The sequence below is a fragment of the Miniopterus natalensis genome, chromosome 4 (genome assembly GCF_054644295.1).
Source record: "Miniopterus natalensis isolate mMinNat1 chromosome 4, mMinNat1.hap1, whole genome shotgun sequence".
Classification (NCBI taxonomy): domain Eukaryota; kingdom Metazoa; phylum Chordata; class Mammalia; order Chiroptera; family Miniopteridae; genus Miniopterus; species Miniopterus natalensis.
In genome coordinates this window covers 61240749-61255909 of record NC_142084.1, presented here as the reverse complement: position 1 = coordinate 61255909, position 15161 = coordinate 61240749, and the positions used below count along the sequence as shown (strand labels likewise).

Below are 15161 nucleotides of genomic sequence, written 5' to 3'. Positions count from 1 at the left end.
CCCCCCGTCCCCCGTCCCCCGTCCCGTCGTGTGTCCCCCCCCGTCCCCCGTCCCGTCGTGTGTCCCCCCCCCGTCCCCCGTCCCGTCGTGTGTCCCCCCCCCGTCCCCCGTCCCGTCGTGTGTCCCCCCCCCGTCCCCCGTCCCGTCGTGTCCCCCCCCCCCCCCCCCCCCCCCCCCGCGCATATTGGCATGACCACTATAACCAACTGAGCTATGTGGCCAGGGCCTGTTGGAACCTTAATATTGCTGACAATGGGATGAATTTTACAATCCTACAGTCAGCCAGGAGGCACTGTGAAACTGTCTATTGATGCTTCCTGGAAAGTTCCAGAGGGTGCCAGCATCAAAGCATCTTCAATTTCAGACAATGCAGAAATAATCATCACAATAGCAAGAACTGCAAACATCACAGCCAATTTGTACCAAACGTTACAAGAGGACAAAACATTTTCACTAAAATTATCTTTGCCAAAAGTTAAGATATTGGTAACAGAATAATAGCAGTTGCTGTTCAAGCAACACCTGTTCCCTAGGGGCCCACCTCAATTCCACCAGAGTCGGCTCAGAGAGGGGCAGCATGTTCCCTCAGGACGCACAGCCTGCGGGGCCCCAGCCAGCTGCTCCCGGGCTTGGGCGTCCTGGGGCCGGGGTGGGAGGCCAGGCGGGGTAGCTCCGCGGGGGGCAGGGGAATGGGGGGGTCTAGACCGCAGGGGACGCTGCGGGCGCGGGGGAGCGCAGGGGCAGACCCGACGCAAGGCCTGACGGAAGCGAGAGCCCAGGAGCGCGTAGAGCAGCGGGTTTAATGCCGAGTTGCTGTAGGACATGCAGTGCGCCCAGGTTTTGAGCGCGTAAGCCGCATAGCTGCGCGGGTGCCATGAGCCCGCCGGGCCCAAGGCCTGCAGCACCAGGAACAGCTGGATGGGGCCCCAGCAGGTAGCGAAGAGCAGAACTACGGCCGCCACCAGCCGTGACACCTTGGCCCGCACAGCGTCCGCTCGACCCGCCAGCTTCTGCCCCTGGGGGTGCAGAGAGGTGGGAGGAGGAGAGGCTGTGGGACACTCCCTCAGAGTTGCCCTCCTTAGCCCCTCAGATTCCCCTACTGGGTCACCCCCTCAGATTCCTCCAGATGCGCCCACCCCACCCCTGCCGCTCCCCCACCCACCCCGCGGCGCACCTGCAGGGCGCTGTCCGTGGGCGGCGGGCTCAAGGCTGCCCGGCCCAGGTGGCGAAGCATGGCCCCGTAGCAGGCACAGGTGGCGACCAGCGGCAGCAGGTAGAGCGCCAGCAGGTTGTAGAGCGCAAAGGCGCGCTCGAGAGCGCGGCTGGGGAACGCCTCGGTGCAGTAGGCTCGCGGCCCCGGCGAGAGGCGGTGCAGGGCGAGCACTGGAGCGGACACGGCAGCGGAGCCTGCACCACAGGCGCAGCTGAAGACCTTGCCCGGGAACGAGGGGCACGAGAGGGCCAGGGATGCAAGACCAGCGCCCAGAGAGAGGTGGTGAGTAGGAAGGTGCCCAGGGAACGAGGACGTGTCCCCCCACCCCGCGTGCCCCCGCTCTGCACTCACCCGCCCAGATGCCCAGGCTGACGGACAGCGCCAGGCGGGGCGTGCGGCGGTGCAGGGCGCGCAGAGGGAACACCGTCACGTACCAGCGGTCCACGCTCATGGCGGTCAGAGTGGCGCACGTAGCCTGCACCGATACCTGGGAGGGCCGGGAGCTGGGCATGTGCCGTCATCCCCGTCCCGCGCCCCCCCACCCCCGTCTGGGGCCTGCCTTGTCTGTGCCCACACTGTGGGTCACCGCCTCCCACACAAATGCCCACCCACTCAGGCACAGGCAGGACATGTTCTGGGAGAGTCTTCAGGGGCCACAAATTGAAGGGTCAGGAGAGGGGCAATACCAGAGAGAACCCCAGAATGGTGGGGGTTTGGGGGGACCATTGGGAGTCCACTGAAACTCAGAGACTGAGACAGGGAGAGGCAGAGCCATCCTAGGGACAGGGGGGCAAGAACCTGCATCATCCTCCCTGTTCTCATCTCCAACACCCAGTGCTTATATGTATCCCTCCCCTCCCAGTGCCAGGGGTCCTCCACCCTCCGCCACTGGGTCCAGGCTACACCTCCTCCCAGCCTATCCACCAGACTCTATCACTCCCCAACCCACTTCCCACTGGGCCCCAAACTCTCCCATGGCATCTATCTGCCCACAAACAGACCCACCCCCTAGCTCCCCAGCTCCTCTCCCCCAGCCTCCAGCCCACCTGCTGAATGTAGTTGACAAACTTGCACATGAAGTCACCCAGCACCCAGGCAGGCAGTGGGTAGAGTAGGGCAGTGAAGGGAACACAGCAGAGTAGGAAGGTCATGTCCGTGGCTGCCAGGTTGGCTGCAGGCAGGAGATGTGCGGCTCTGGACGTGGGGTGCCGGCCCTCATCCACCCAACACTTCTGGCCCAGCTCCCTAGCACTCACCTTTGTCTGAGTGATCAGCAGGACAGCTCCAGAAGGCTCCCTACCTCCTCCAGTCTTCCCCTTTTACATTTCGAACATCCCCCTACACTGGCTTCACAGCTATTCAAGCTTCAGTGGGCCTTGCTCACCCCTGCCTAGGCTGGGAGAGCCTGAGCAGGCCCCTGTCCCCCTGAGCCTCAGTTCCCTTGTCTGAAAATTGGAGACAGTGGTGCTCACCCAACATCCACCACAGAATGGAGAACGCTAACTGAGCACTCACCTGTGGTGGGCCACCCCATCACACAAGTGTGCAAACTGAGCCACTGTAGGAGAAGTTGCAAACTGGGATCCTATGGACCAAGCAGTCCCGCCCCCTATTGCTTTTCTTCATCAGATACTGTGTCATAAGAATCACATTTCAATTGGACATCTTCCTCCAGTGGCAGGGGCGAGCTCTCCAACCTCCCTTTTAACTGCTGCGCCAGCATGAACCCTCCAATGCCAGAGTTTTGACCTCTAACCTAAGGTATGTGGACAATAGAGGAAAGACTGGAGACCTGCCGGGGAGAGACTCCTCTCTGGGAGGGCTCGGTGGCACCGCTAGGGGTCAGCGGGCCACTCGGCCCTCGTGGCGACCCCAGGAATGGCAGATGGGGGAATGGCAGGTAGGGGAATGGCAGATGGGCACCGCGGGGGGCCGGGGTGCTCACCTATGTAGAAGTTGGTCACCGTGCGCATCTGTCTGTGGCGGCAGATGACGAAAATGACAAGCGAGTTCCCTGTCAGGCCCAGCAGCATTAGCGCGCCGAAGAAGAGCGGCACGAGCCAGGCGTCCACGGACCACGTCGCAGGGGCGAGGCCGTCCGAGGCGTTGGCGCCACAGCCTGCACAGCGCGAGGCGTTGGCCAGCGCCCACCAGGACGCGTTGGGCTCAGACCTGGGAAGGGCGCGCATGACTTTGCCGCCCTCTTCCTACCGATCACTCTCCGGGGTTGCGCCGGGGATCGCAGCGGAGACCCTCTTCCAGGCTGCCTGGGGCCGGAAGGGTCTCTGCTGGAAGCCACCTGGTTTGGAGGGCGGCTCCACTGGCCTAAGCCGCGCCTCTGCTTGTACTGCAGCCGCCTGGCATTTATACCCAACCTCCCCACCCCCTTGTCCCCACCTTCCTGCCTCTGCTGCAGTCAATCGCCACTCCTTCCCCTGCCTGTGGCCCTTTGTCCATCCACACAGCAACTTTTTCCCCATTCTCACCTCCCCCTGAACTGTCAGGGTGAGAGCGCTGGAGAAGACCCACTGGAGGGGAGGTTGGGGCAGAGTGGGGATGGGGTGGGGTAGGCTGTGTGGAGGCTACTATGCACCCTGAAAGGACCCACCCTGACCAGGGAATAGAGTCTCACTGCCCAGCGTCTGTCGGTCGGTTAGAAGATGCCTGTTCTTTAAAGAAGTCAGTATCACCCGGCTGGCATGACTCAGCGGTTGAGCATCGACCTCAGTACAGATCTCGGTTGGATCCCCAGTCCAGGCGAGGCAGCCGATCAATGACAATACTCTCCCATCATTGTCATTGATGTTTCTTTCTCTCTCTCTCTCTTTGGACTTGGGTTGCTGCAAATCAGACCTCTTGGGAGTGTCCACTTCCCGGCTCATGGCCAGCCATTGGCAGACACCTGCACTGCTGGTGGACACCTGTGCTGCTGGTGGCAGGGACCAGGTGGTGGGCAATTTACAAAGGACACCGTTGATCCTGAAAACCTACACCTAGAAATGGACCCCAGAGACTAGCCCATGTACCAGGATGGTCGTCGTTGTGGAATACTATGCAGCAGAGAAAAAGATGCTACCACATATATAAAAAGGCTAAAATGGGAGGGGAGAGAAATGAATAGATATGCACAGGCATCAAAGCACATCACCTCTCTCCAGGGGGGAGTACAAAGAGCCAGGGGAAGGGGAACATTTCCTTGTTCACCCTTTTTATACCTTAAAGTTATTCTCCACAAATCAGAATAAAAATCAGAAAGGGGAAGGTTAAGTGGAGATAAAGGAACTATTTTGGGGAAGCTGCTGAGGTGAATGGACCTGAGGGAGCACTCAGCAAGTGGCTGGACCTTCGAGGGGGGGATTTGGGGAGCAGCAGCAGCTCACTGACAGGCCGAGGGTCCAGGAGATTTGAAGAAGGTGCAGTCCAGGTTCCCTGGGAGTCAGGCCCCCGTCAGGTCAAGGCTCAGGCTGTATACTCTAGATTTGGCACATTTATTGAGCAGCTACTCATCATGGGCCAGAGCAGGAGAGCAAACATTTGTGGGCCCCAGAACCCCCTTCTCACTTCTCCCTTCTCTCCTAACATGTACCACCATTAATTTCTTTTGCATCTTTATCTGTATGAAGTTACACAGTATGAGTACTTTGGAGTCTTTTCATTGTTCCTCCTCCTTTGGTTTTCTTTTTCCCCTTGCTCTTTAAAAAAAAAAATTTTTTTCCCATCACCATTTATCCCTTCTATGCTCACTTCCACCTCCACACTCACTCCCATCCCTGCAATCTCCCCCCTTGCTCTTTATTTGTTAAGATAATTGAGTTATTTGTGGTGTACAGTTTGCACCTGGCTGAATCTGGTGGGTTGGATCCCTGTGGTGTAGACTGAAGGATGGAGTCTAGATTCTAGAGCAGTTTTAATTCTGTGCTCTAAGCCCTCCCATGACTCCCCATTGCCCTCTGGGCCAAAACCAGATCTGTCACCAGAGGGCCACCAGGCTCAGGGGCCTGCCCCCTCCCCTCCACCTCTCTCTCTCTGCTCTGGCCACTCTAGATGCATTGGCTATTTGTTCCCTCTGCCTGGCACACAGTTCCTGCTTTCGCAGCTTGCCAGTCCCCTACTCAGAGGCTCCTCTTCCCCTCCCTGCTGGGTGAGGGAGGAATCTGTCTTGGTCACTGCTGGGTCCACAGAGCCCAGAAGTGGCCCCATGTAATAGGAGGCATCCTAAAAGGCAAAAGTGGTGGGTGCTGATGCCCTAATTTTTTGTTTTATTTTTTGTTTTTTAGTCCTCACCAAAGGATACGCTTGTTTTTTTAAATAAGTTTTTATTGATTTCAGAGAGAGGAAGGGAGAGGGAGAGAGAGATAGAAACATCAACGATGAGCGTCATTTATTGGCTGCCTCCTGCACGCCCCCTACTGGGGATCAAGCCCCCAACCCAGGATGTGCCCTGACTGGAACTGAACCCTTATCTCCTGGTTCACAGGTCGATGCTCAACCACTGAGCCACCCCAGCTAGGCTGAGGATATGTGTGTTTTTCAACTGAGTTTTTTAGAGAGAGGAAGTGAGAGAGAGAGACAGAGAGAAGGATCCATCAGTTGCTTTAGCCTGACCCTGGGACTGAACCCTCAACCTAGGTATGTGCCCTGACCGAACCCACCACCTTTCGGGTACTGGACCCCGCTCCAACCAACTGAGCCACAGGGCCAGGGCCTGACATCCTAATTTTAGAGATGAGTAAACTGAGGCACCCAGCTGGTGCTCCAGGGGCTACACTTTAATGAACGACTGGGAGGGAGCTGGTGGAAGAAAAGGCGCCGTGGCTGCTTGGGGAGGCGGGGAGTATGGGTCACTTCATTCGTCCACTGCCTCCGAAAAGGACATCCCCGTCCCTCCCCTTTACTCCTCAGTTTCCCATTCCCCCGGCTGGGTGCTCGCCCATGCCCACAGCCTGGGTTTGCGGGCGCCGACCCCCGACCCCCACCGCATTTTCTCAGTTCCCCAGCCTGCCCCCCGGGGCCGGCAGCTCCCTCCGGCCGCGGCCGGGGTCGGGCCGCCTTCCTGGCAGCGGTCCCCGCCCCGCGCCGCCAGCCTCCAAGATCCGCCCCGGCCCCCCTCCGTGCGCCCGTCACTTCCTGCCTGCCCAGAGGAGGCCTGGCGGGGTGTCGGCGGCGACCTCCGAGCCATGGTCGCGCTGGAGAACCCGGAGGGCAGCTCGGAGGCGGCGGCGACGCCTGGGGACGTACCTGGCGGGCGGCGGACGCTGTGAGCGCGGTGGGGCGGGCGGAGCGCGCCCCCCAGGGCTCCGGGGCCCCCTTTCCTCAATATACCCGCCCAGCCACAGCCCCAAGCCCGCCCCGCCCCTTTAGGTCGTGGCACCCCCTAGACGCCGGTGGGAGTGGAGGGTTTATCGTTACCGCGTGTTTACCTGGGGAAATCCCGTTCCCGACTCGCCAGGGTATTGGCTGGGTGGAGGGGCGCACTCCGCTTGTGGGTTTCAGGACCCCGGGGCCCTGGAGTCCCGGGTACTGAACGGTCTGGGGGTCCTGTGCGCCTGTTGTGGCTCTGGTGAGGCGGCCGCTGTGCGGTGTCCCCGGGCTTTCTATCCACACGCGGAGTTCCTGTCTCCAGGCTGGGTACTTACCCCACGGCCCAGGCTGGATTCCCACGTGGATTACCAGCCTCCTTCCTGGGTACACAGGGCTATGGTTAATCTCCTGCTACATACCCAGATTAATTCAGGGTGGCCGGGGGCTTAAAACTCGGACAACCGGACCTGTTTGTCCCGGCAGGGAGACTGGAAGCAAGCGGAGCGAACCCATATGGCTGTAGACAACCCCCACCCCCAGGATTTCCTTTGAACCCTAGTGTTTACACAGAAAACTGTGTGGTCCACCCTTCCCTGTCTCAGTTTCCCCACTTGGTCTCAGTGGCTGGGGGGTCAGTGACTCTGTGCCCCCTGAGGTGCCCAGCACAGGAGCATCCATTCTTTAATTATCTTAAACATCTTATTATTTTAGTTTTATTATTTTGAAAGGATTTTTATCATTCCATTATTCCTATTGTTATTTTATTATTATATTTATTATTACTTTATTGCTATTTATTATTACCTTATGTTATTACCTCCTATGGATAGTTACCTGAGGCCCTACTGGTCTCTACAGATACGGATATTTACCTGAAAGAGAGACAATACTTCTTTTAAGGGGACTTAACTACACAAAATGGGTATTTACCTGCCAGGTGTGTTCCTCTGACCTGCATGAGTGCCCCTCACCCATGTTTTGGGATGTGTGGCCACTGCTGTGGGTGGCCCCAGTTGGCCCCACCCAGTCTGAGTCACCTCAGCCCTGAGCCCTCTTGGTTTCCCCTTGGGGAAGTAGGTTCCTCTCTAGCCCATTTCTGGGGGAGGGGACAGGTCAAAGAAGGTGATGTTTGCCTAGGGCAGTGGTGTCAAAATCCCCCATTTCAGGGAGCAGAATTGGGGTAATGGGGCCTGATCCCCCCAAACTTAACCTGACTTAGCAGCTCTTCACCATTGGGTCTGTCCACTGTGCACACATTTCTCAAGGACTACAGGTCCAGGAAGCCTCAGATACCCCAACTGGGTCCTCAGTTTCCCTATCTGTAGAGTGGTCTCTTTGGGTGGCACAGAGAGCAGATGAACAGCTATTGAGCATCCACTGTGGGCCCACTGGTGTTGGAGACACAGCAGAGACCAAGACAACCTCATCCTGTGTCCTCATTGCACAGGTCTAACAAGGAAAGTGAGGATTAAGGAGTAAACACATACATGGACCAGCTGATTTTAGATGCCAACTGGTGAAGCATGCAAACAGAGCTGACTGGGTTAGTGGGGGTGGGGCAGTTCCTGGGGAAGTGACTTTTGAGCAGAGGCCAGAAAGAGCTGAGAAAGGGTGCTTCAGCACATGTCAAGATCCTGAGGTAGATTGTTTCTGGCTAGTTTGAGGCACATGGAGAGACCCATGTGGCCAGAGCAGAGGAAGCCCCCAGGGGAGAGATGGGGTCAGGCATTGATGTTTTGCCGTGTAGAGATATTTTATATAAAGTTTATACTGATATCCAGCACCCTTCCCACAGCCTTTGCCTTTATTACAAATCTGACTTGCTGGGTAATTGTGCCATCCCCTTTATCCCTTGTCCTCTCTGTGTCTGGAGTAGGGGGTAGTCCAGCACCCCCCCCCCAAGCCATGTGCTTTTTATCTCCTGCTGGAATCAGATTGAAGTTAGCAAGCTTGAATTGATGGCGGACTCATTTTCCAGTGCTCAGCTCAGCACTTGAGGCCTGTAAGAGAGTAGTAAGCCTCCTGAATGCCTGTGGGACCAGCCACAGACCATGTGGTCTGGGTACAAGATAGGGCCTCCAACACCAGATCAAGGAAGAGCTGGGCCTTGCCCTGAGGGTGCTGGGGAGCCATGGGGGGGTGTGGAGCAGGGGAGGGACCAGTTGGGTCTTAGCTAGGTGGGCTTTAGTCTGAGGAACCCACCACAGATCTCTGTGGACCCACGAACAAAGCAGGAAGCTTCCTTCTGTTTTGGGGGGGGAGGGCTCCTGTTCAGACTCAGCTTCAAATCTTAGCTCTGCTCCCACTCTGGAGGTGCTGGGAAGCACCATTTCTCAAAGAGTCCCATGCCCTGAGGGCTGGAGCTCTCTCACTGAGTCCTGCCCTGCTCTGATGTCTTCTGACAGCTCCCCCCACCGGATGTGGCTTTTGTTATCGGCCCAACCAGGCTGCCATCCTGGACTCTGTCCAGCTCCTGGAGTGGAGACATAGGCACTGGAACCTCAGGGAGGCCATGGGCGAATCTGGAGCTTTGGGGTGGTAGTGCTTGAGCCTCCAGGAGTCAACTCTCAGTTTGGATCCCGTGCTGATTTGATATGTGAACACTCAACCCAGGGATGTTGCTATGATCATTGGTGTGCTTGAGGGAGTGAGCTCCCCATCACAGGAGGAGACCAAGCAGACAGGGGCTGGGTTGCCAGGGGAGGGCACCTGTCCCAGTTTCTCTTGGCTTTGAGTATCTTCTCTCAGACCCACAGGCATCCACAGGGATTTTCCAGGACATCTGATCTAGCAGGGGCTTTTTTTTTGTTGTTTTTAGCACCTACTGTGTGCCAGGCATGGCTGTGAGTGCCCCAGGGGAGACTATGATCTATTGGGAGAGGTGAGGAGTCATCAGTGGAGTAGAATGTACAAAGTGATCAGAAAGCCAAAGCAATAAGGTATTAAACAGAAGAGGCTGCAGTCTCACTGAGGAGGTTTCAACAGAAGCCAAAAGGAAGTGAGCCAGTGAGCCATTCAGAGTCTAGGGGACAGTGCACCAGGCAGAGGGCACAGCCAGTGCAAAGGCCCAGAGGTGGGACTGTGCCTGGCTTATTGGAGGAGCAGCAGGAGATGACTGGAGTGAATGGGGGGAAGGTAGTTAGGACATGGGGAAGGGGATCCTGGCACCCCAGATCCCCTAAGGGCCAGAATCCGCTATTGCCCCCCTGTAGGGTAAGAGTTTCTGAGCCCAGTGGGGGACCATCCTGTGGTCTATGTGAGTATGGCGGGGGACCATCCTATGGTTTGGGGTTGTCAGGAACTAAACAGAAAGGCCCAGCAACTTCTCCTTGCCAGGAAGTTTCCATCCAAGAGCCCCCTGCTGCTCCCTTGCATCTGTCCTTCTGGTCCCCAGCAGGAGGCTTGGTGGCTCTGCTAATCCATTTCCATAATTAATGCCATTTACTCTGAGGACAGAAGATTAGCTTGGATATGGGGGCACTCCAGCTCTGTCCCTGGTCTTGGTCCTAGTCCCTAGGCACATTGGGGGAGGGGGACTCAGGAGCACAAGGCAGCTGGGCTCAGGTGAATTAAGTCTTTGAGAAACTCCCAGAGGATGGTGGTGTTCAAATCCTGTACACTCTGGGCCTCATCAGCTTGCAGCTGAAATCTGGAAGCCTGGAGGAGGGGAGAGCAACTTTTCTCAGCCACCCACCCGATGTGTGAATTTAGGCAAGTGTCTTCTCTTCTCTGAGACTCAGTTTACTAATCTGTCATAATAATTATGCCTGCATTTCGGGTGATGTGAAAATGAAACAATGAAATTTTAAGGGTCCAGGGCTACACACATGGCAGGGGATGAGCTCCCGTTGCTGAGGCAAACCAAGCAGGTGATGACTATGGTAGAACAGCAGTGATAGGATTCTGCGGGTCCTGGCCTGTCTTGGCCCTGAGGACTGCTCCCCGCTCCAACCCCGGCCCACAGGCACCTTTCGGGATGCCTGCCCGCTCTAGCTGGCTCCCAAGTGAAGAGGTTCTCAGCCTCCAAGCGGAAGCAGCACTTCATCAACCAGGCTGTGCGGAACTCAGACCTTGTGCCCAAGGCCAAAGGGCGGAAGAGCCTCCAGCGCCTAGAGAACAGTGAGCAGGGGTCAGGGGCACCTCCTGGGGGTTCTTAGGCCTCAGATGAAAATGATGTGCATATTGGAATTATCTGTTGCCCTTTCCATGAGCCTGGCCCTGAGCTGGGCAATGCTGGGGCTGGGCCAAAGGGAACTTTAGGCATTGGAACTGGGGCTTTAAAGGGTGTATAGGAGTTCAACAAGGCAGGGAGAGGTAGGAGTAGTTCTGGAGGCTGGTTGGTTTTTGTGCCTTCTGGGAAAGACAGTTGAAGTGTGGAGGTGGGGAGGCTGGTGCAAGCCAGAGAGTAAAATATAGAGAGGTGGCCCTGGCCGTTGTGGCTCAGTGGTTAGAGTGTTTGATTCCCGGTCAAGGGCACATATCTGGGTTGCAGGTTGAATCCCCAGCCCTGGTCGAGGGCTCGTGCGGGAGGCAACCAATCGATGTATCTCTCACATCAATCTCTCTCTCTCCCTCTTTCTCTCTCCCTACCTTCCTCCCTGCCACTCTGTCTAAAAATCAATGGAAAAAATATCCTTGGGTGAAGATTAACAAAAAAATGGTGGGGGGGAGATGGTCCGCCGGTCTCCGTGGAGCCTGGGGGGCCCCCAAATGCCACACTCTAGCCCAGAGACCATCTGTTTCCATTTAGCCCAGTACCTCCTGACCCTGCTGGAGACAGACGGGGGCACACTTGGTCTGGAGGATGGGGATCTGACACCCCCTGCGGCACCTGGCATCTTCGCAGAGGCCTGCAACAATGAGACCTATGTAGAGGTGGGGCTCCCTAACCCCTGGCTCTCTTCCTCTGCTCCAGTCACACTGGCCTCTGTGTTTCTGTTCTGGCTCCCACCACCAGGCATTGCCTGTGCTAGTGCCTTCGCCAGAAGTACCTACCCACCTCTGGTCCCTTGATGAATGCCCCTTCAATCTCCCTCTGGGTCCCCAAACTAAGCCAGAACCCCCAACCCCCCCTAGAACCTCCCAATACCCATGATTCATCTCTCATCCATACAGATACCCCTCCCCTGAGAAGCAGGTCCTCAGGTGCCCCATGAACTCCTGGCAGGTCCAGCAGGCAAAGGTGTCCACAAGGAGTATTTCCATGTACTTTGTGGCCCTCTGTGTGCACTGGCAAGGTGGGGAAACTGAGACCCAGAGATGCACCATCATTAGCCCAGGGCCTGCCTGTCTCTGTTCCAGGTCTGGAACGACTTCATGAACCGCTCTGGGGAGGAGCAGGAGCGGGTCCTCCGATACCTGGAGGATGAGAGCAAGAGCAAGGCGCGGAGAAGGGGGCCTAGCCGGGGGGTGGACCGGAGGAGAGGTGCGGCCTGCATGGGTGGTGGGAGGGCCAGACATGTGGATAGGGGCCTGGCCTAGTGTGTGGGGTGGGACTAGGGACAGGTGGGGAGGAGCCCAGAGGGGGTGGGCAGGCTGTTTGCTTCAGCTGCTGCCCAAAGCCTTGGACTCTTGCAGAGGACCCGGCCTATACGCCCCGAGAGTGCTTCCAGCGTATCAGCCGGCGTCTGCGAGCCGTTCTCAAGCGGAGCCGCATCCCCATGGTGAGTACCAGGCTGGACCTGTCTTTCCCCACCTGCCTATCTCAACTTTTCATTTGCAGGCAGCATGAGGGGACACCAGTTACTTAGTGCACGTGCTGTAGTGGAGACAGGGCAGGATACACACCAGTGTGATCAGAATGCAGGACCTAGGGCTGGTCAAGGGTGGGAGGGTCAGGGGCAGTGAAGGTGGGCACTACAGGATGTGTAGGAGTTCACTAGGCAGAACGTGCAGGCATTCAAAGATATGAAGATTTTAAATGCTTGGAATTCTTGGAACCCATTAAGTAACCTCATGTTGTGGGTTAGAGGCCACATAGGAACCCAAGGCTTTGAGCTCCGGAGGCTGCCCTGGGCATGGGGGTTCCTAGACAGCCTGACCAAGATCCCAAAGTCCGCCTGACCTTGAGCCTATCTCTCCTGCAGGAAACTTTGGAGACCTGGGAGGAGCGGCTGCTGAGGTTCTTCTCTGTGTCCCCCCAGGCTGTGTACACGGCCATGCTGGACAACAGGTGCTGTGTGGGGGTGGGTGCAGTAAGCTCCCTTCCTGGGTGGATGGTTTCAGCCCATGGCCACTCACCACGCATTTCTCCACAGCTTCGAGAGGCTCCTACTCCATGCTGTCTGCCAGTACATGGACCTCATCTCAGCCAGTAAGTGTCTGGCAGCCTTGCAATGCCCCCTGTGAGCCAGTTCTGCCCATTCTGCTTGAGGAAACTGAGGCTACATGGGATGTGTTTACTCAGTGGGAGGCTTCTGAGGGAGTGGGGACAGGCAAAGCAGTGGTAGTGGGATGCTGCATTAATTCATCAGAGATTCCTGTGGTCCTGGCCCCACACAGGGTGATATTGTGGACACAGACCCCCCATGCACATCTTCAGGTCCAGGGGGAGAGAGGAGCCTATGTGGGGGATGATAAAGCTGAGCCTTGAGGGGACCCCAGTGTCTGCAGGGCCTTCATTTAGCCATACTCCCCTCTGCTGTCCCACATATGATTTCTGGCAAGTGCCCCTTCCTAGGGTCTGTGTCCCTGCTTACCAAGGAGGGTGGCCTCAGGACACAGCTCTCCAGGGTGGCTGTTTGCAGGTGCCCCATTCTACCTGTCTTTCTGTTTCCTGCCCAGAGTTGCTGAGGAGACAGTTCCCATGGCAACCCCAAGATGGCTCATCTTCATGTTGTCTTTGTTCTCATAGATTCAGGATGGAGGGGGGCTGGGCTAGGGGGTGCTTCTCTGCTGGAGTCCAGCTGTTTCTTGTATACAGAGAAGGAGTGGCCCTGGCAAGATGGGGAAGAGGGAAGAGGGAACAGCCAGGCAGAAGCCTCCAGGTGGGTCTGAGAGCTTCAAAGTCTCCACTAGGGCAGGGATGGAAGCAGGCGACCTGGGAGGAGGCAGGACACTTGTTCCAGGCTGTGAGTGTACCCTTGGCCTCAGGCCTGTGTATCTCAGTATGTCTGTCTGAATATGGGTAAGGAACAGAAAGAATGAAATGGGTTCTCATGGAGCTGTAGCTGTTATTGTGAGCCCGTCATGGTCAGCCAGACCCGAAGTGCCAGCTTCCCATGACCTCCAGCAGGGAAGGGCCAAGAACACGGCACCTATGTGTGCCATGACTCTTGGGTTCTTTTCATTCTTGACACCTCTTACAGGTGCCGACCTGGAGGGCAAGAGGCAGATGAAGGTCAGCAATCGGCATCTGGACTTCCTGCCCCCGGGGCTGCTCCTGTCTGCTTACCTGGAGCAACGCAGCTGATATCAGCCAGCCGCCCTCTTCCCATAAAGATTTCCTATACCGTCCACTGAAATATGTTTGTTAATTTTAGAATTTGTCCTTGGAAACATGCTATCCCCCTTGGGGTGGCACTCTCACCCTGGCCCCATCCCGTCCCAGCTCTTCTAGGTAAATGCTGGCAGCTGGAGCCACCCTAGACTATCCCATATTACTAGCCATAACTCTCCTCTCTGGGACTTGTATTTGGGTGGCAAGAACCAGTCTGTCCACTTCCATGTTCCTTCTTTAGTCAGCTTTCTTAGCCCATTCTGAAGCTTAAGCAAGGAAGGGGAGCCTAGGTTTTTATCATTTTTAATGAATTTGGCATGATGTGTTGTAGATTTTTAAATGTCCCCTTTGGGAAGAAAAACCAAATGCCCCAACTGATAAATTGGGTGCTTTGTTCTAGTCCCTGCTTGACTCCCAGTTTTTGGCTAGGATTGGGGGATCTCTGGGGTGCTGCCCCTCACCCCAGGAGCATTACATATTGCGTGTGTGTGTGTGTGTGTGTGTGTGTGTGCATTTGCATGCTGGTGTCCTGCGACCCAAGGCAGAAGCTGCATCTTAAAGGCTGGTTTTACCCTCTTTTTGGAATGTGTTTCCTCCCCTGGTGCCTTTTGGTAGCTCTTGGGGGCCCTGCCTGCTCTACAACCCCTCCCCCCATCTTTTCTCCTTTCTTCATACTGGGAGTCTGGGACTTCCAGCCAGAAGCCTCCACTCTCCCACTACCACCTTCCCCTCTCCATGTTCCCTCACTTCCCTATCCCCCAGCCTGAGTCTGACCTATAGCTTTGGGGTGTCCTCATGCTGGTCACCCTGACCTGGGCCACAAAAGCAGGGTTGGGGGACCCTCCCACTCCTGTGTGTGGTGTGGCTAATTGCGCTTTGGGGAAAGTGGAGAATTCAATAAATTTCTGGTGCTCTGGTCTCCAGATGTGGGGTTTTCTTTTGGGGCAGGGCTGGAGGCACAACAGATGCTCAGGATGTGCTTGGGTCTTGGTCACTGAGGGCTGAGGGCCTGGGATAGGAGCTTGGCACTGAGTTACGCCTGGAGGGTGGGGAGACTGCTGGGAGCATCTGGGCATTGGCTCTGCCGCCCTAGCCCCTCCTGGGTGCCCAGGCTCAAACTCCAGGTCTGCCACTTCCCAGTTGTATGACCTCCAAAGTCTGTTGAGTGCAGTTCTTGGGGCAGCCAGCACAAAACACCACATACTGCAA

At 56.5% G+C, this 15161-nt stretch overlaps 2 protein-coding genes across 2 annotated transcripts; one reads left to right on the top strand and one right to left on the bottom strand.

Moving 5' to 3' along the window:
• Positions 1 to 562: 562 nt before the first annotated feature.
• On the bottom strand, positions 563 to 3402 carry KISS1R (KISS1 receptor). Its single transcript, XM_087815984.1, is given in 6 exon segments — positions 563 to 677; positions 679 to 1016; positions 1175 to 1407; positions 1565 to 1700; positions 2260 to 2384; positions 3159 to 3402. Coding segments are annotated over 6 exon segments (1191 nt in total).
• A 2960-nt stretch (positions 3403 to 6362) lies between these two features.
• R3HDM4 (R3H domain containing 4) lies at positions 6363 to 14870 on the top strand. Its single transcript, XM_087816583.1, has 8 exons — positions 6363 to 6470; positions 10479 to 10633; positions 11265 to 11389; positions 11816 to 11939; positions 12092 to 12177; positions 12601 to 12686; positions 12772 to 12827; positions 13822 to 14870. The coding sequence occupies exons 1-8, from the start codon at positions 6391 to 6393 to the stop codon at positions 13923 to 13925; spliced, it is 816 nt and encodes a 271-aa protein (XP_087672709.1). The 5' UTR covers positions 6363 to 6390; the 3' UTR covers positions 13926 to 14870.
• The last annotated feature ends 291 nt before the right edge of the window (positions 14871 to 15161 follow it).